The sequence below is a fragment of the Solanum stenotomum genome, chromosome 8, assembly GCF_019186545.1.
Source record: "Solanum stenotomum isolate F172 chromosome 8, ASM1918654v1, whole genome shotgun sequence".
NCBI classification, from domain to species: Eukaryota; Viridiplantae; Streptophyta; class Magnoliopsida; order Solanales; family Solanaceae; genus Solanum; species Solanum stenotomum.
In genome coordinates, this window is record NC_064289.1 from 22,422,311 (window position 1) to 22,444,302 (window position 21,992).

Genomic DNA, 21,992 nt, shown 5'->3' on the forward strand with positions numbered 1-21,992 from the left:
CATAGAGTCATTATATCCCAGATAAATGTGAATCATACTAGATACATGTATCTAGGATACCTAATTAATATATTCAAAATGCATTTGGACATACAGATACATAAGGAGAGATGAGAATGGGATAGGAGAGAGGCAAGCAAGAGAGTCATTGTATCCCAGATACCTGCGAATTCACTCGGATACAATGTATCTGGGATAAATTACACCTAGTTTTGACCCTATATATTCTAGATACATGTATATGAACGTGTCAAATACATGCATATTTATCTGGGGATCGAAATCTGAAAGAATGGTAATTTTGAAAAATCACCACAAGGAAAATGAGTTGATTTGGAAAACATTTTACCCAACCAAACATGAGAAAATTGGAAATCAGTTTCCGAAAAATGTTTTCCTCCATACCAAACACACCCTTCGTGTCAGCTGAGTTGGGTGGTTTGGTCTCCTTCAACACTTCAGTCTTCAGCTAATTTTGCTGTCTTCCTCTTTAGCTTTTGAATGTTGTTGTTCCATTTTGTGTCTGGCTTAGAGTTCAACATTAATTTGGATTTTTCTTACATATATATAGTTTAGATTAGTTCAAATCTAGTTAAGCCCATTTTTCCCACCTCTGGATTCCTTTGATTATAAAAAAGAAGAAGAAAAATTTCAATTCACTTACTTGCTAAGGACACTAATATTGTATTCCATTTAACTCAGTGGTAGAGTAAGGCTATTAGTTCGTATAATATATGTTCTCTTTTGTTGTATGAAAGATTGAAAAGAAGAGAAATAACAACTTCATTACCACAAGAAGTTAATATCTTGAAAGTTATTTAGAGACAATTAAACGACTTAAATTTGACACACTACATCACAATTAATAGACATACAACATGAACATCAATATAGTAATAATTGATATTTTACAACAAGATCATCGATCTGCTTCTCTCGATCCCTCACACATTCCGCAATTTAGGAATAACAAAAAGTGAATCTTTCTTAAACATGGTGACATCCAATACCTCATCCATGTTAATCTTAGCGGGATCCATTTCATTTGGCAGAATCCAATCGAACTTATGGATCAATGAAGCGACAGCTAACGGAATAAACCTTGATGCCAAGGGTTCTCCAGCACATATTCTTCTCCCCGAACCAAAAGGAAGATACTCAAACTTTTGCCCTTTGTTGTCGAATTTTGAATTGATAAATCTTTCAGGTTTGAAGCTCGAAGGATCGTCCCAAATCTTAGAATCCCTTGCAATTGCCCACATATTGACCAACACTTGAGTATTTCTGGGAATTCTATACCCCATGACTTCACATGTTTGCACTGCACGGTGAGGGAGCAACAACGGTCCAGGAGGATGCAACCTTAGTGTCTCTTTAAAACAAGCGTCCAAGTATGGTAAGCTTGGCAAATCGGATTCCTTTATAATGCCCTTACCTCCTCCTACTACTTGTGATATTTCATCACGGAGTTTTTGTAAGGCTTGTGGATTTCTAAGGAGTTCTACAAGCATCCATTCACTCGTAGCAGTCGTAGATTCTGTTCCAGCTCCAAATATTTCCTGAAAGATCAAAGAACTAGAAAATAATTATTAAATACGTTAAGTCATTTTCTTTATTGAAAAAAGTGAATGTCTCAAATAATAATTATCAGTTGAGTGACGTACCACAAGCAATGCATTGACATGTTTATCAGTGAAACCATTTTTAACCAAAGCATCTACAAAATCTACAGCATCCAAACTATCTCTTTTTATTTTGTCCTGAACAATGTCTCCCCAAACAGCGCACATAATATCAAACATACCCATAAGTTTCTTGTAAGTCCCCTGGAAATCCGTATAGAAAATACCCAAAACAGGATACAAATCTGATAATTCCAGTATATTACCCGCCTCTGTAAATTTACGCAAGTACTCACTTAGTCTTGCACCAATTCCCTTTCCTTCATAATCAATTAAATCTACTGAAAGAAGTAAATTACCCAACACATTTAACGCTGTCACAAAAACCACAAACTTTATTTTAATCACTTGTCCCTTTTTAGTATCTAAATATTGCATCATTTCCCTGATTTTCATCTCCCTTAAACTTACTTGTGATTCCAATGCTTTGTTAGAGAACAGGGCTCCCCTGTATATAGTTCGAACGTTTTTCCAATTCTCATCACACTCTTCTAAAAAAGCAGTTGACACATTGTGAAGTTTCGATCCCTCAACTCGGATGGGATGAGAAACGAAACGACCAGAAAGCATACGATCATGTGTTTTAAGTACCTCTGCAGCAGCTGCAGGGGATGAGGCTACGACCACGAGACGTGTGCCAAACCTTATGGACATTAAATCAGGACCGTGAGATTGAGCTAGCTTTGCTAGAGAAGCATGAGGACGTTTTCTACCAACTTGGAAAAGATTTCCAATAAATGGCCATGAAAATGGACCTGGAGGAAGTGGTAATTTTGTTTTTGATGGATAGAAATATCTCAAAGTGATAACAAAAACGAGAGAAAGAAGAATTGGAGTGATTAAGTAATACATCATACACAGGTTGTTGGTTTTCTGATCAGTCCATTATGTAGCAACGCATATATAAAGGGCAAGACACCCTTTGTCACTTACACTAAACGTTAAAAAAAGAAAAAAAATATACTATAGACTTAAAAAAATTTATGGACTAAAATTCGAGAAAATGATCAAAATGGTCCTTGATGTATTGGGGTTGCTTTATATTGGTCCTTAATATATTTTAGGTGATTGAAATAGTCCTTCATGTATGACAAAATGTGTTCCATTTAGTCTTTTACCCTAAAATTAACAATTTACCCCCCAAAAACTATTAAATATAACGGTGGGGCCTACATAACTTACAAAATCTACCATTTTTAAAGAGTTTCATGAATTCTAAAACACAATTTTCTCTAACATCTAACTACACAATTACAAAATAATTATATAAAAAAATTGAATGAAATGATTAGTCAAGAATTTGATGGTCAATAAGAGTGGAGATGGATCCAAAGGCAACAACACTAAACCGACCCAAATAAGAATCAACAACAATTGCCCCAACAATGGCCAATCCATTTGAAAGTACAGCGCATAATCCAAGAATACTCTTACCAATAGCAGCACTCAAGTTATAATATGAGTGGTTAGATAATTATTCTTGAGAAGCACTAGTAATATCCAAGAATACCAGTGCCAGTAGCAGCACTCATGTTGCCAATAGCAGCATGCGTTCTACCAATAAATTAAATTCTTCATAATTCATTTCATTCAACCTTTTTACAATAATTATTTTGTAATTGTTTGGTTAGTTGTGAGAAATATAATGGTGTTTTAGAATTCATGAAACTATTTATTTGAGCTAATAAAGATGGTAAAAATGGTGGATTTTGTAAGTTATGTGGGCTCCACCGTTATATTTAACAGTTTTTGAGGATAAATTGTTAAGTTTAGGGTAAAAGACTAAATTGAACACATTCTATCATACATGAAGGACTATTTCAATCACTTAAAATATATTAAGGACCAAAATAAAGCAACCCCAATACATTAAGGACCATTTTGATCATTTTCTCACTAAAATTCTTAGGAAAGTAGAATCAAGGGAGAAACATAATTGTACTCGCAATTTTGATGAATAAAGTTATGTTTCTTCATGTTTAAAAAAATAAAAAAAATAATAATTATGGACTTAAATATATTTTAGATATTATGTGATTATAAGTTCTAATGAAAGGTAATTTAACATTTTAATTCTTTTTCATATGAATTTAGTGGGGAGCACTGCACAATCATCCCTAGATTTGATATGATACGAACATCGAGATTTATGTTGCGTTTCGACATGCAATATGAAGTTATGAATTCAATCAGGATTTGAATATGTAATTTGGGATCATGATTTCAAATTTCAATACATAATTTGAGATTTTAAATCATAGTCTTAATTTATTTATTTTTTTAAAATATAAACTGGACCCATAAGCTTATATTTTGTAAAAAAAAAAAAGACTAATCATTTTAAATTTTGTAAAAAAAAAATCATACTCGGCGTGAAGAAATTATTCGTACCAAGTGAGTGGATTAAATTAAAAAATAGTTAGTTATTACTATTGTTGGCTAGTGAGCTTATACAAAATTATGTGTATTTGAAAGTTAATAACTAACATTTATTTATGAGGAAAACTTACATAAATATGTTATATTAAGAAAATATTTACATTTGTAGCAATAACATATTTTTTACTTCAACACTTATAATAAAGCTTTAAAAGAGAAAACAGTTTATAAAACACATAATATAAGGTTTATTGATGGATAATACATTTATCACATCACTACAAAAAAATGCTCAATTTGTAGCAGTTTATTTGTGGAAGTTTTAAAACCTCTTCTATTACTTTATTTTGTGACGTTTGTTTTAAACCCTACTAAATAAATTTTTTTGTGACAATTATATTGAGGAGGTTTGGAAATCGCCACAATTTCATAATTCGTGGCGATTATTAACTCCCATAAATTTGTAAATTCATTAATTTTAGAAAATATATCCTTTTTATAGATCTTTTATTTTTGATATATTATAAAATATTCATATTTTATGATTTATGACAAATAGTAATAAAATTTAACTAACACAATATATGTATACACAATGACACAAATATACATCGTTCTCTTTCTATACTTTATATATATAGATTATTATTATTATTATTATTATTATTATTATTATTATTATTATTAACGTACTATCAAAATATTCCTTTTCTACTTTGTCTATTCAACTTCTTTTTAGTGCTTTATTTTTATACATTACTACTTTATATTAAATTTTGACAACAAAATTTATTTTGAAAATTTAGTCTAAATGTGTAATTATACTTGTGCAATATAACAATACATTTACAATTATATCTGATAAAAATAAATAATTGTAATAACTATATTGTGCAATTACTAAACTATGTAACTACTACCTATTAATTGCACTAATTACTAAGTCTGATTTTTGCTAGATCATTTTACGTTAATGAGTTAAATATAATTTGAATTCTACTTTTAGTTTTTATTTCTTTGAGTAAATTTATGTATTTTAAAATAAAATATAGATGTCTTATCAATTGTTATATTTATTATATTTATGTGTGTGTGCATTTTATTTTATTTAAGCTCTTATAATATTTGATTTTCAAGATAAAATATTTTAATTACTAATTACTAGTTATTAGTAGCTATAAGGAAACTTTTAACGTAATTACTCTAACCAAAATCCTAGAAGGCTTACCTTTTTTCCCACAAAATTAAAAATTTCTAAGGCCTAAAATTCCCTCCCAAAATAATTTGAAACCAAAACAAATACAAATTTCCCCTTCCCACTACAAAATAAACTTCCACATTTCTGTCCCACTTCCCCACTTCCACAATTCGGTAACTCTTAAAATGCTCTCTCCCTTTTTGTTTTTTTTTTTACTTAGTTTGTTCTTTTGTTCAATCAGAATTTTGTGTGTGCATGTATAAATTTTTTTAATTGACTTTCTTTGTAGGTTTTATGAAGTGATTTTCAGAGCAATAAGTGTGTACAACATGCGGATTTGATCATAATATTTTTGTGAATAAAAAGGTAATTCTCTATCACATGAATTTTAGAATTCACACTAAAATTTGAGATTTATATTTTTTTTATTTGAAAATAAATATGTACTATGTAAGTTGTTAAACTTAATGTAGCCATACTTTTATATATTTCAGGATATATATATCAGTATTTGTTTATCTAATTACGTATAAATTATTTATGGTTTTGAAGCTTTCAACCTAGTGATGATGAAGATCGAGCTTACTTCACCTTGAAAAAAAAAGTAATAGCACCAATTCAAGTCACCAAAGAACTGCATAGTACTTCTTTTTAATATTTTTTTGGATATGGAACTATTTTATATTTTAAGTTGTAACACTCAAGTTGCTATACATGAGTTTTTATTACAGATTTGTATAATGTAATATGATTTACATTAAATATTTAGAAAGTATTTATATGTATTATTACAAAGGCTTGATGTAAAATATGTTTTTTTTTTTTTATAGAAATTTAACAATTTGTGGCGGTCACAAACCTCCACAAATTAGATTTTGTGAATATTCATATCATTTTGGGGCAATTTTAAATCCATGCAAACATATTTTTTAAAAAATATTAAAAGAATATGGTGGAGGTTATAAACTGTCACAAATTGATTTAAAAAAACCTCCACAAATTAAAAAGTAATTTTGTGGCGATCGTCATGAAGGTTTCTCAAAACCGCCACAAATATGCTCGTGGCAAAGGTAATTGTAGCGTTTTTTAAAACCACCGCAATTCTTATTGTGAGAGTCAAAAACTGCCTCAAATTGACAAATTAACCCCCATAAATTGAGTATTTTTTTGTAGTGCATATTTTAATACACTTATAATACATTGTGTCAATTCCTTATCAAACAAGCATAATATATTTGAAAGCACTTATAATACATCTATATTGCATGCATAATTCATTTTTAATGCATAATACAAATTTATTAGTATATATTACTATATATTGCTATAAATGGTAAGAAATAAAGTTAAAATCAGTTATTATTTATTGAAAAGTACTCATCCAAGTAATTTTTCTATCTATAAAAGGAACAAGGAGATATGGATTTATTAGGACTGTGATTTAGGAAATTTTGATATCTTATTTATAAACACTATAGTTTACTCATTTAATAAGATCTATAAGAATGTGGAAATATGATAGTTTTCACAACTCATGAAGTTTTCAGGTTTATGAGGAAAATAAAACTTAAAAAATTTAAAGTGTATGTCCAAACAAAACTTTAAATGTCTTGCCTCATAGTCAAAGGTCTTGAATTCGAGTTTTAGTATGAGAAAAGGATCAAAAGAGCCTTTTGTTAAAGCTATACTTCTAAAAGAGACACCGATTTTAAAAATTGATCACCAAAATGAACAAATCGTGAAACTCTCAACTACAACTGAGTTCGAGTTTTGGTATAGAAAAAAGGGTCAAAATGGTCATATTATAAAGCTATACTTCTGAACATTATTTTTAAAAATATTTTTGGGGCGAGTCTTGGGACGAGGCGTATAAAAAACGCTTCGGGACGCAAATATAATGTGTAGATCAATAGAAAGTAAGTCCTAGAATTTGGGGCATAAAAAATGTAAGTCCTGGGTGTAAAAGCATACGTCCTAGGTATTAATTTTTTTCTTTGGAAAAACCATTTTTGCTTTAAATCATATTTTTCATTATTGATGTAGTGATATTTATATTTATGCTATTATATTTTTTTCAAGTTATAGTGATTTTTTCAAAAATGTATAAATAAACTCTCATATAAAATGACATTGTCATATATAACTTTTTAGACAATCATGTCTAAAATTGATAAGATAGAGCTTTCACAGCACTATGTTCCTGAGATAACTTTATTCATTTTTTGTCATCACTCTTACGTGTTTTATTCATCTTCTTCTTTGTCAATTTAAAATTTCTTGTAATAATTGGTAAGACACAAATAGGCATATATAAATTATATATTATACGTTATATAACGCTATAAATAACAAACGTGTGTATCTTATGTTTGAAATTTTTACAATTGAATAAATTATTATAAAACTCATATTCAAAATATTCTAGAAGGAGTAGGAATATTAAATAAAATAAAATTGAGACTTTACTTGATTGAGTATAGCAATTAGAGTATCATTTTTATTTGTATATATTTTGTATTACATTTAATTACAAAAGTAGGTCTAAATCATAGTGATTGTTCCGCTTTAGAAGGCATTCAAAGGTAAGACAATGCATTTCTAAATTCAATTATATGATAACCTAATTAATTTGAGCTTGAAATGTCTAAAAACATCTGAAAGAATAGAAGACAATCTTACAAAGAAATTTTAAAATATGATTGATCATTCAAATTGAAGTGAATTAGACAAATTAACAAGTAGAAAGTAACTACAAATTTAATTGCATTAAAAAAAATTCAATTACTACTAACAATAAATACATACTCAATTAATTAAAAAAAAACATACTCAATTATTTATTTATACATATTACCATTGAATAATTTTGAAGCCTTAAGAATGAAATATGCATGTAAATTTTTAATTATATTTTTTAAAAGAATAAATTAATATTCTTATTCAAGAAAATTAAATCCATGTATTTAGGTTAGTTATGAAGTCATTTTACAACAAACATAACGTGGGTCACGTTTTAAAAAATTTCACTGCAAATTTTTTCAAATTAAACCATTAGAAAGCTACATAATATAATGTCTTCTCTTGCCCATCTCCATCAGGAAAATTTTAGTCATGAAATTATTGAATAAATAATTTATAGTAGTTGGAAAGTAATAGATGTTTTGTGGTGCAATTGTTGAATAAATAATTTATAGTAGTTTAAAAGTAATAGATGTTTTGTGGTTCATTTCTTAATTAATTTATAGTAGTTGGAAACTAAAAGATGTTTTCTGGTGCATTTATTAATTATTAATTAACTTTTTTTAGTGAAAAAAAATATTTATTTCACCATCACTCGATCTTTACATATTAATTACTATAATGTATATGAATGGACGACTGCCATTGCACTCTTCGAATTGCAATAGATTGTGTGAATCAATCATGAGCTTCCTATGATAATACATTAAGGGATCATTGAATTATGCAGATACTAAAATTCTATAAGTGATACTATATTTGATAGTGAAGAAAAATATCGAATAATATCGAATATAAAAAGATACAACACTTTACGTTTCTCTTCTTAGACAATTAATGCACATATAAGTGGTTCTTATGCTACAACTATCTATAATATTATAGTAGTTGTTGAGATTAGATTAGCTAACTTAATCTTGTTATCATTAGTTGGTTAGTTAGGATTAGTTAGTCATTTCTGTTAGTAACTGAAGATTCTAGAAGCTGAATGCCAGCTGTAAAGTAGTTGTTGATTAGTTACTTCCCATTGTATAAATACACATACTTGTACAGAAGTAAGATGATGAATTTTTCCCCAAATTACTCAATTCTTCTTTTCTCATCCTTATGGATTGGGAGCATAGTTCACTGTGTTGTTCTATGCATTAATCTCAACATGGTATCAGAGTCAGGCTCAAATTGATCGATAACTTCGTGATTCATCCACTCACACGCAGTACATTGCGGATACGTTGTTTTTCTTCTGTGTGTGTTTTTCATTTTTTTTCTTCTTGTTGAATTGCTGATCTATGATGGCGAATGATAATGGTGAGGAATCGAGTGATACTGGTAGAAATCCTAATGGTATTGGGATTGAAAATGCCAACTCTTCCTTGTACATGCATCCCTCTGATAATCCAGGTGCAGCATTGGTACCAATTCCTTTCGATGGAACAGGATTTAGGTCATGGAAGAGAGGTGTTTACAGAGCCCTCTCAGTGAAGAATAAACTCGGTTTTGTTAATGGAGAGTGCAAGAGGCCAGATCTGGAGACGCCTCAATATCGTCAATGGGAAAGGTGTGATAACATTGTTACCTCTTGGATTTTGAACTCGCTTGTTAAGGAAATTGCAGATAGTGTGGAGTATGTGAATGATTCGTTCGAATTATGGAGAGAATTGGAAGATTGATATGATCAAACAAATGGAGCAAAACTCTACCAGATTCAAAGGGAGATAAATGATTTGTCTCAAGGAACATCAGATATCACAACGTACTATACTAGGATGAAGAGATTGTGGGAGGAATTAAGCACTCTACATGTTAAAACTCAGTGTAAATGCAACTGCAGTTGTGGAGCAAAGGAGAGTGTTTTCAGAGCAGAACAAGAGAGAAGATTAATTCAATTCCTTATGGGACTGAACGAGACTTATACTGCAGTTCGAGGAAACATCCTTATGATGAACCCGCTACCATCGCTTGCACAAACTTTTTCACTGTTAGTGCAGGATGAAAAACAGCGAGAAATCAAGCCTAACACTCAGCTGTTCATGGAGTCTACTGCTCTTAATGCAGGTAATTCTGGAAAAATGATGATGGAATCAGGCTCATTCAATGCTAGTAGTTCAGGAGGAGCCAGTACCTCTAGACAGCCTCGTCAAAATGCAGCAGGTAACAACAATTTTAGAACCAACTACTCTCAGACAACTACTTATAATGGAAATAGGGGTCGTCTAGTATGTGACTACTGCAGGAAGACAGGCCATACTAGGGACAGATGCTATAAACTTCACGGATACCCACAAGCCAATCCTCAACAATCAAACAACAATCAGAATTCTCAAAATGGATATCGCAGTAACAATCAGAATTTCAGGAATACCAAAGGCAAAGGTCCTATGAATGATGTGCATGGTTTCTCATCCAATGTGATGACGAATGGATGTGAGGAACATGCTGGTACACATGATACACAGAGTCCCAAGCTGACAAGAGAACAATATGAGCAGTTTGTGAATCTACTGCAACATTTCCAATCAGAGAGTCGCGGGGATAATGCTTCAAACATGGATCATGTAAATGGCAATGTGAACTTTGCAGGTATGATAGTTTGCACTTCTTCTATTGATTTTGGAAAATTATCTTGCAAATGTTTCAAAAACAAAGTTGATTCTTGGATTCTAGACTCAGGCGCCTCAAACCACATGACTTTTGATATAAAATCCTTAACCGACATTACATACCTTCCCTATCCTTTACTGATCACTTTACCAAATGGCTATAAGGTGAAAGTCACTCAAATTGGGACTGTGATAATTGCATCAAACATTGTATTGCATAGAGTACTGTATGTGCCCTCTTTTAAGTACAATCTTATATCCATTCAGTGTCTTTCCATGACTTTGCCTAAAAGTGTTATATCCTTTAGGGTCTGTTTGGAAAGCCACCTGGTAATTGGAATTGGTGTAATTACTAGGGTAGTAATTACCAGCCTAGTAATTACACTGTCTAGTAATTACATTGGCATGTTTGGTTGCCACAGTGTAATTACACTGTAATTACTCATGTCCTGTTTGGATGCCACAGAGTAATTACACAGTTAAATTTTAAAATAAATTAGATTTTAAGTAAATAATATTACTACTTAAATTAATTAATGAATACAAATTTGACTTTAGACACCAAATCCAGTTCCAATTTATTATAAAAAATTAAAGAAAAAAAATTAATTCTCATATTTATTTTAATCTCAAGAACTAATAGGAAAAAATACAAAGATCAAACTCATACATAATCTACCTAGACATCAAAATTTGAAAGTAAAATGAATCAGAAAGAAGTCTAACTTTGAAAGAAGATGCACAAGGTTTGTTCTTGTGCCGTTGAAAGAAATGGAAATGTCCAGACAAAAAGAAAGAAGTGACCTTTTGGTGTTTCAAATAAAAATATATTAAAAAAGATAGTATTAAAAAATTCATGTAATTACATGGTGTAATTACACTCAATTCCTTACCCTCCCAAAGGAATTGAAGAGTGTAATTACACCCCTTCAATTACACCCAATTCCCCTCTTACCATGTAATTACTTGGTCTACCAAACAGGACAAAGAGAGTAATTACACCAATTACACCAATTCCCAATTCCATTGTGTCCTTTCAAACAGACCCTTACTGAAACTTCATGCATTCTACAGGCCCCTTCAATGAGGAGGCCTCTGGAAATTGGTAAAGTCAGAAATGGATTATATTTTCTCTGTCCCAAATGTGTGAAGAACAACAATCATTCTGATATGAAGTGTGCTGTTCCTGCTCATGCTGCTTCAAGTGTTCTTACTTACAGTTCAAATTCTTGTACTGCTACTCAATGTAATCATCTTTCCAATATAGATAGCATATCTAGGAAGAATAAGTGTTTACACAAATCCACTATGCAGAATTCTATTCCAAAAGACATGAATCAATCTTATGTTTCAGCTTCTTGTATGTCTCTTACTTGTGATATGAATGTGTTGTGGCATAATAGACTTGGACACGTACCTTTTGTAAAAATGAGGGAAATAAGATCCATACCTAATAACTTCCCCACTAAACAACCTTTTTTATGTAATATTTGTCCAATGGCAAGACAAATAAGGTTGCCATTTCACCAGAGTACCAATACTTCCACCAAAATATTCCAACTGCTGCATGTTGATCTTTGGGGTCCTTATCATACAGTGACTCATGACAATCATAAATATTTCCTTACCCTAGTTGATGACTACAGCAGATGTACTTGGACTCAACTTCTGACCTGTAAGAGTAATACCCTAGGAGTAATCAAGACTTTTATATCCATGATTGAAAATCAGTTTGACACCAAAGTAAAGTCCATAAGAACTGATAATGGACTTGAGTTCATTAACACAGAAACATCATCCTTTCTTAAATCCAAAGGGATCATTCATGAGAGAACATGTCCCTACACACCACAACAAAATGGTGTGGTTGAAAGAAAACATAAATATCTACTAGAAACTACCAGAGCACTTCTTTTCCAATCCAAACTACCACTGAAATACTGGGGAGAGTGTGTTCTGTGTGCCACATATATCATCAATAGACTCCCTACTTCCCACATCAAAGGTAAATCTCCTTATGAGTTGTTGTACAATTCCAAACCATCCTACTCCCATATGAGATCATTTGGATGTTTGTGCTACCCTACTATCCCAAAGTGCCAAAGAGATAAACTCCAAGCTAGGACCACACCCCATATCTTCATAGGGTACCCATTTGGATCAAAAGGATACAAGGTTCTCAGTCTGACCACAAGAAAAATACACATTTCTAGAGATGTAGTTTTTAAAGAAAATATATTTCCTTTTGTTGTTGTCTCTGATGTATCTTCTTTTCCTTCTGTTTTAAACTCAGTGCCTTTTATTGATTCTATTAATACTGAAATTGGTTCACATACTGTACCACATGTTGATAATAATGTACTTGATGCAAGAAACATACCAGGTGACACCTTATTACCCCAATCAGTTGACTTACCATCTGTTCCTCTTTCATCTTTCCCTCAACAATCTTCTATTGTTCCTCATAATAGGGAGTTAACTGTAGTTCCTACCAGACCTCATAGATCACATAGATTACCTGCTTACCTTCATGACTACATTTTGCCCAACACCATAACTAAACCAGCCCATCAATTACCTAATGAAAATATTTCCCTAAATGCTGCTTTCTCAAAACATCATCATATACCACCTGAGATTCTGGAAACTGAGAGTCAAGCTCTTGTTAGAAGCATTAGCAATGATGATGAACCTTCTTCATATGAAGAAGCTGCTATGAATCCTGTCTGGCAGTTAGCCATGACACAGGAATTTGAGGCACTTCATTCAAATCATACTTGGGACTTGGTGAATTTGCCAAGTTGTAAAAGGGCAATAGGTTGCAAGTGGGTGTATAAGGTGAAACACAAGGCTGATGGGACCATTGAAAGGTTCAAAGCAAGACTTGTAGTGAAGGGGTACACTCAACAAGCTGGAATTGATTACATTAAGACTTTTTCACCAGTGATTAAGATGACTACTGTGAGAGCTTTGTTGGCTACAGCAGTAAAGAAGGGCTGGAACATTTATCAACTTGATGTAAATAATGCCTTCCTTCATGGAGAGCTACATGAGGAAGTGTATATGGAAATTCCCCCAGGCTTGGCAGTGGACAGGTCAGGATTGGTCTGCAAATTGAACAAGTCATTGTATGGGTTGAAGCAAGCTAGTCGACAGTGGTATGCTAAGCTAGCTGAGGTCCTATACTCTAGAGGCTACACTCACTCACTGAATGATTATTCACTTTTCCACAGGAAAACTGCAGATTCCACTGTTTTTGTAGCTGTTTATGTAGATGATGTTCTTTTGACTGGTACAGATGTAATTGAAATAAAAGAACTTAAGACCTTTTTGCATGACAAGTTCAAAATTAAAGATTTAGAAAGGCTGCACTACTTTCTTGGGATGGAGGTACTTTACAAAGATGATGGTCTCATTATTTCCCAAAGGAAGTTTGTCCTTGATCGATTAAAGAACTACAACATTTCCAGCATGAGCAGCTGTAATTCTCCACTAGATCCTACAATAAAGCTCCAAGCTAAGGAAGGGCCTCCACTTTCAGATCCTGCATTTTACAGAAAGCTTGTTGGAAAGTTGAATTTCCTAACTAACACTAGGATGGATATATCCTATAGTGTACAACATCTTAGTCAATTCATGCAAGACCCCAGGGAGCCTCACTTGAAGGCAGCATTTCACCTCTTGAGATATCTCAAGACAGACCCTACCTTAGGGATCTTCATGTCACATGATCAATCTTATAATGTCAGAGCTTATTGTGATTCTGATTGGGCTGCTTGCCCTGATTCTAGGAAGTCAGTAAGTGGTTACATTGTATTGCTAGGTAACAGTCCTCTGAGTTGGAAATCAAAGAAGCAAGAAACCATATCATTATCTTCAGCTGAGGCAGAGTACAGGGCCTTAAGAAAGGTTGCAGGTGAACTGGTTTGGCTCAACAGATTATTAGAGGAACTCACAGTACCATCACCAACTCCTTTTGATGTCTATTGTGATAGTCAATCAGCCCTCCACATTGCTAGAAATCCTGTATTTCACGACAGAACAAAGCATATTGAAGTTGACTGTCACTTTGTGAGAAATCTTCTACAAGCAGGCCTTATTTCATTGCATCATATAGCCTCTGACAATCAACTGGCGGACATCTTGACAAAGATACTGACTGGGATTAAACATTCTGCAGCACTCCACAAGTTGTCAGTGTTCTCCACACCTCCAACTTGAGGGGGGGGGGGGTGTTGAGATTAGATTAGCTAACTTAATCTTGTTATCATTAGTTGGTTAGTTAGGATTAGTTAGTCATTTCTGTTAGTAACTGAAGATTCTAGAAGCTGAATGCCAGCTGTAAAGTAGTTGTTGATTAGTTACTTCCCATTGTATAAATACACATACATGTACAGAAGTAAGATGGTGAATTTTTCCCCAAATTACTCAATTCTTCTTTTCTCATCCTTATGGATTGGGAGCATAGTTCACCATGTTGTTCTATGCGTTAATCTCAACAGTAGTCAGATTACATCCTAATCATTAACTATTCTAGGGATAAAATTAATATTAGGATTACATCATATACAGGTTGTTGGTTTTCTGATTAGCAAGGCCGTCTTAATCACTAGGCCACTAAAGTCGTCGCTTGGGGTCCCCATATTTTTGAGGGCCCCTGTTTTTTTAAAAAAAATTCTTATATATACTCAATTTTTTTTTTACATATATACTTGTAAATTTTTTTTTAAAAAAAAGGTGCAAGAAGTGAAAAAAAACGTGCAAGAATAAAAATAAAAAAGGAAAAGGTAAAAGTACGTTAGTTTTTACTTTTTAATTAAGCAATGGAACAATTTTTGGGAATACTAAACGTGTGCAAGAATAAAAAATAAAAAGAAAAGGTAAAGTGACATTAGTTTTAATTAGGGTCTAGGGAATGGAACAATTTTTGGGAATAATTTCCTAGCTTCCTTATTTATCTCCCAAGACTTTAACCATATATTATTATATACCTTAATACTCATCTTTGTTATTCTCTATTTTATTATTTTAATTCTCAATATTGAACTCTCTCCTACAAAATCTTTTGATTTACTGTGGCTTAATGCTTACAAGTTACAAGTTATAAAAGAACAAAATTTGCTTTTGGGTGTCTTCTTCAGATTTCAAGAAGAGCAACAAGCAATCATTATATTGAAGGTGTCAAGAAACACACCACTATTTCGATATTGTTATATCAACTTATCAAATCCGGGAGTCAGGTTTTATTATTCTAACTTTAATTTATAGTTTTTCTTAAAAATTGTTATTGTTGATATTCTTAGTTCATAAGCATATATATTCTTGTTTTAGTTATTATTACAATTTATTCAATTTAAATATGTCAACTAGAAAATATGATTCCGGTTTTACAAAAAGAGAGAAAAAGAGAAAACTTGAAGAAATAAATAAATCCCAAAAAGGAGCCCTTGATAGATTTATAACAAATAATAAAAATTCCGAATTGAGTTAGATGATAATAACATCCAAGAAGAAAATCTAAAAGAAGTTGGTTGTGAAAAATGTGACATAGTTCCCAATAATCAAGAACTCCTAAGTAATTTAAATAGTTGCATCCCTAAAAATATATATGACCCAAGTCAATGGAATAATATAGATACAAAATTGAGAGATCTATTAGTAGAAAAGGGACAAATTAGAATGTCTGATATAAATTTTTCAAAGGATAAACACTTAAGACATTTTTCTACAACACACTATATTCAAAAATTGGCAAACGGAGAAAAACATGAAAGAAAATGGTTAATTTACTCTAAGGATTTGGATAAAGTTTTTTGTTTTTGTTGTAAATTATTTAGCATAACTTCTATTGTTTGTAACAATAAACTAGCTAGTGAAGGTAGTAATGATTGGAGAAATCTTAGTGCTAAGCTCAAAGCTCATGAAGTAACGAACGAACATATTATTAATATGAGCGCGTGGATTGATTTAGAAATGAGATTGCATAAAAACAAAACAATTGATAAAGATGTGCAGGAACAAATTAATAGAGATAGAGTACACTGGAAAAATGTGTAGTCAAGAATTATTGCTGTGATCAAAACTCTTGGGAAAAATAATTTGGCATTTAGGGGAACAAATGAAAAGATTTATCAACAAAGTAATGGTAATTTTTTAAGCCTAATTGAAATGATTGCTGAATTTGATCCAGTTATGCAAGAACATATTTGACGAATTAAGCACGACGAAATTCATAATCATTACCTTGGACATAATATACAAAATGAATTGATAAACTTATTGGCAAGTGAAGTCAAGAATAAAATCATTAAAGAGATTAAAGAAACAAAATATTTCTCAATCATACTTGATTGCACTCCGGATGCAAGCCATCAAGAACAAATGACTTTTATATTACAGAGTGTGGATATTTCAACTACTCCAATAAAAATTAATGAATATTTCTTAGAATTTTTAAAAGTGGATGATACAAGTGGAAAATGTCTTTTTGAAGTTATTATAGATGAGATAAAAAATATTGGATTTGATATTGATAATTTAAGAGGACAGAGATATGATAATGGATCAAATATGAAGGGAAAACATCAAGGAGTGCAAAAAAGACTTCTCGATATAAATCCTAGGAAATTTTATACACCTTGTGGTTGTCATAGTTTAAATTTGGTACTTTGTGATATGACTAATTCTTGTACGAAAGTTGTATCATTTTTTGGAGTGATACAACGTATATATACGTTATTTGCTTCTTCTACCAAGCGGTGAAAATTTTTAAAAGATTTTGTACCCAATCTAACTCTTAAATCATTGTCACAAACTCGCTGGAAAAGTCGTGTTGAAAGTATTAAAGCATTAAGATTCCAAGCTCCACAAATAAGAGATGCTTTATTGAAACTAGAAGAAGTTAGTGAGGATCCAAAAACTAAAAGTGAAGCTACTTGTTTAGCAACATATGAGCTTGAAAATTTTGAATTTTTATTGGGTATGACTATTTGGTATGACATATTATTTGCGGTTAATTCAATTAGTAAAAGCTTACAATCTAAGGATACGCATATTGATGTTGCCATAGATCAATTAAGAGGCCTAATTTCTTTTTTCAAAAAATATCGAGAAGAAGGATTTGTGAGTGCTATGATTTCTGCTAAGGAAATTGCATATGAGATGAATATAGAACTTGAATTTCGTAAGAAACGCATAGCATTTAGAAAGAAACGATTTGATGAAAATATTGATGATGAAATCACAAAGTCTCTTGAAGAATCTTTTAGAGTTGATTACTTTATATATGTAGTAGATCAAGCTATTTTTTCACTTCAAAATAGATTTGAACAATTTGAAGCATATGAAAATATTTTTGGTTTCTTATTTAATGGTAAAAAATTGAGATCACTAGATGATGAGAATTTAAAAAACGTTGTCTTAACCTTGAACTTTCTTTAACACATAATAGTTATTCTGATATTGATGGTTTACATTTATTTTTTGAATTAAAAGTATTAAGGGAAATAATACAAGTAGAATATAATGATCTAATGGAGATACTCAATCAAATAAAAAGACGTGACTTTTTTCCTAATGCATATATTGCTTATAGAATAATGTTAATAATTTCTGTAACCGTTGCCTCAGCCGAAAGAAGTTTTTCAAAACTAAAATTGATAAAATCTTATCTAAGATCAACAATGTCTCAAGAAAGATTGAATGGATTAGCTATATTATCAATTGAAAAAGAATTACTAAAACAAATCGATTATAAAACAGTAATTTATGAATTCACATCTAAAAAGGCCAAAAAAGTAGATTTTAAATAAAATTATATAGGATGATTTTTTTAAATTTTTTTTAGGGCCCTTCTCTACGATTTGGCTTTAGGCCCCCAATGTTGTTGAGTCGGCCCTGCTGATTAGTCCATATTGTAGCAACACATATATAAAGGGCAATACATACTTTGTCACTTACACTAAATGTCAGAAAAAAATATTATAGACTTAATAAATTAATGATCTAAAATATATTATTGAGATTATGTGACTATAAGTTCTAATTAAAGGTGAATTTAGATTATTTTTTTCATATGTGTCATTTTAGTGGGCACACTCGCAATCTCCCAAGATTTGATATGATTCGAACGTCAATTTTATCTTACCTTTGGACATTCCATATGAAGGCATGATTTCAAATCTCAATGTTTTTCAAGAAAATATGATTTGAGATTTCAAATCATGATTTCAATATTTTTTAAAATTATAAAACTTCGCTTATTAACTTATATTTTGTAAAAAAAAAAAAAAAAAGCTCATCATTTTAAGTTTTATAAATATATAAATACATGCTCGGCATGAAAAGCTTCTTTGTATCACATGTAAGGATTATATTTAATAATGACTAGTTACTTCAATTGTTGATTGGTGAGTCTTGATAAAATTATGTGTATTTGAAAGTTTGTAATCGCAAACATTTAGTTATAAAAGAAACATGGAGATATGTGATTTATTAGTACAATACTTTAGAGGTATTCTAATTTCTTATTTATAAACTGTAGTTTGCTCATTTGGTAAGATTGTATAAGAATGAGGAAAATTTTGATAATTTTCACAACTTGTGAAATTTTCAATGTTTATGAAAAACAAATACAACTTAAAAAGTTCAAATGGCATGTCCAAATATAAAAAAATTCAACTTCATATCATTTTGATTCATATTATGATTTTAAATTGTAATTTCATATTCCACGACCAAAAGAACCCTTTATATTAAATTTGTTTGGTTTTTAATTGTCTTAAGGGAACCACAAGCCAACTACTCACCAACATAAATTATGGTGGGCTGATTGGGATCCCTCAATCCTTAATCAGATCAGGTCTTTAATTCGAGTCATGAGTATAAAAAAAATCCTATAAGGAGCATGCCCCCAAAATAAGTCCAACACGTGATCTAAGGGCGAAAAGAATCAAAACAAGTCAGCTACTCTCATCCTATACTCTTGTCCCATGACATGGCCATGAGCCCATGACACAAATGATGGAGCCATAATATAACGCTAATGGATTTAAAAATTTAATCCTTTGAAAGTTATTGAGTTATAAATTAATAATATTATATATTTTGAATAAACTTTTTTAAGATAAATATAAATTTTGAATTGAAATTATTTAATGTAATAATAGCATTATAATAATAATGTATTATCGAGATACGATTATCCCAACAAGAATTAAAAGAACAGAAAGGACACAAATTTTTTTATGTGAAAACCCTTCTCAATAAGGGATAAAACAATCATGGACCTGAGAGGGGCAAAATAATTCACTATAATAGAAATTGGAAAAATTATTTGAGTGAGTATTTTTAATAAATAATTACCAATTTTAGTGATACTTTTTATTTATTATCATTTATAACGATACATAGGAATACTATGATAAATCTGCAAACAAACACATACTATCAATCACACACCGACAAGTGAGACTTGCTCAAGTAGTACTTGAGTCACCTCCATCATCAATTGGTTGGTTGAGGATTCGACAAAGAATAAGTGAAAATACTATTGATCCTTCTGGAGAGCGGTGGAAAAAGAAGAAACAAATCACATAGCACTAGTGTGAGTTATGCATTATCATCAAATTTTTCACTCACTCTTATGCTCTTTTCCTCAATTTAGGAATGACAAGAAGTGGATCATTCTTAAACATTGTCATATCCAAGATCTCATCCATGTCAATCTGAGCTGGATCCATGTCATTTGGAAGAATCCAATCAAACCCATGGATCAAAGAAGCAACAACTAAGGGCACAAACCTGGAAGCCAGAGGTTGTCCAGCACACACTCTCCTTCCTGAACCAAACGGAATATACTCAAAATATCTCCCTATGTAATCCATTTTCGAATTGATAAATCTTTCGGGTTCGAACCTCGAAGGATCATCCCAATTCTTAGGATCCCTTGTCAGTGGCGGACCCAGGATTTTCACGAAGTGGGTTCGAGTTATAAAAAATAAAACTAAAATGGGGCAACAGGGATTCGAACTCGGGTTGACTGGGAAAATTGAACTTTTCACCACTCAGCCAAGGGTCACACTTGTGTTAGTGGGGTCAAAAATTAATATATGCATATAAATTTTAAAAAATTGATTAAATATACATATATATACGGTGCTATTTTTCAACGAAGTGGGTTCATATGAACCCACTTGACCCACTGTAGGTCCGCTCCTGTCCCTTGCTATTGCCCACATATTAACTATCACTTGTGTATCTTTCGAAATTCTATAGCCCATGACTTCACATGTTTCCACAGCACGATGAGGGAATAGCAACGGTCCAGGAGTGCAACCTTAATGTCTCCTTAAAACAAGCCTCCAAGTATGGCAAGTTTGGCAAGTCAGATTCCTTTACAACGTTATTCATACTTCCTACTAGGGGTGTTCACGGTTTGGATAAAAACCGATCCAAATCGAAAAATCAAACCAAACAGATTAAATGAATCGATTTTATTTAAGATTTTGATTTGGTTTGGTTTTAGAATTTTAAAAAATCGATAGTATTTGGTTTGGTTATAGAAGATCTACTTCAAAACATAGATCAACAACATTCATGGTTAGAAATCATAGTGAGATAGTAAGAGGTAAAGCAAGAATGATAATTAACTACAAAAGACTTAATGATAATACAAGAACAGATGCATATAAATTACCAGATAAAAATGAATTAATCAACCGAATCCAAGGAAAAAAGGTATTTAGTAAATTCGACTGTAAGTCAGGATCTTTTCTTCTGTCTTATCACTGTATTTATTAGGTCTGGCTTTTAATACAACTCCCCATCCTTGGAAACTTCCATCTGTCACAATTATTAAATAATCTGTTTCTAATGGTATACTTAGTTCTGAAATCTTCTTTGGCAGATGTTTTGCACATCCCCCAGTTGTCTGGTATTTGTAGTGACTCTGTCCTATCTTGATCAGACAGTCCTTGCGGATCTGGTTGGATGCTTGCTGTAAATTTTAGGGCTTTAGCTTATGATGGATCTTGACATAAGTCGTTCATGAAAGGAGTTTGTCCTCTAGTTGTTGTATCGTCTTTTTTAATTCATTAACTTCGGTAGTTACTATTTCTACTTGCTTTGTAATTTTTTCAACTAATTCAGTTGTTCTTATCTCTAATTCTTTAGGCTTTTCTGTTATGGTCTTTATTAGCTTTCCTGTTTCAACCTTTGTAGGTATCTGTTCTATATTAAGCTTATTGTTCAAGTATTGGATTTTTCTATCTAGTTCTAATTCTTGTGATTTTAGGAAATCAAAGGTTTTGTTCCAACTTTTCTAGTATCTTTTTATGTTTATTTTGAGTTATTTCTATTGTCTCTAGTAATCTTACTATATTCTTATCTTTTTCC

General features: G+C 31.5%; 3 protein-coding genes across 5 annotated transcripts in view; 2 read left to right on the forward strand and 1 right to left on the reverse strand.

Moving 5' to 3' along the window:
- LOC125874752 (protein HOTHEAD-like) overlaps positions 1–21,992 on the forward strand; it is a 392,923-nt gene that overhangs the window by 36,450 nt on the left and 334,481 nt on the right. The window lies entirely within an intron of this gene.
- Positions 767–2,552, reverse strand: LOC125874754 (probable (S)-N-methylcoclaurine 3'-hydroxylase isozyme 2). Its single transcript, XM_049555775.1, has 2 exons — positions 1,665–2,552; positions 767–1,559 (listed from the first exon to the last, which is right to left on the reverse strand). Exons 1-2 carry the CDS (start codon positions 2,535–2,537, stop codon positions 945–947), a joined length of 1,488 nt encoding a protein of 495 aa, XP_049411732.1. The 5' UTR covers positions 2,538–2,552; the 3' UTR covers positions 767–944.
- Positions 9,229–11,912, forward strand: LOC125874760 (uncharacterized). Its single transcript, XM_049555782.1, has 2 exons — positions 9,229–10,578; positions 11,673–11,912. Exons 1-2 carry the CDS (start codon positions 9,765–9,767, stop codon positions 11,705–11,707), a joined length of 849 nt encoding a protein of 282 aa, XP_049411739.1. The 5' UTR covers positions 9,229–9,764; the 3' UTR covers positions 11,708–11,912.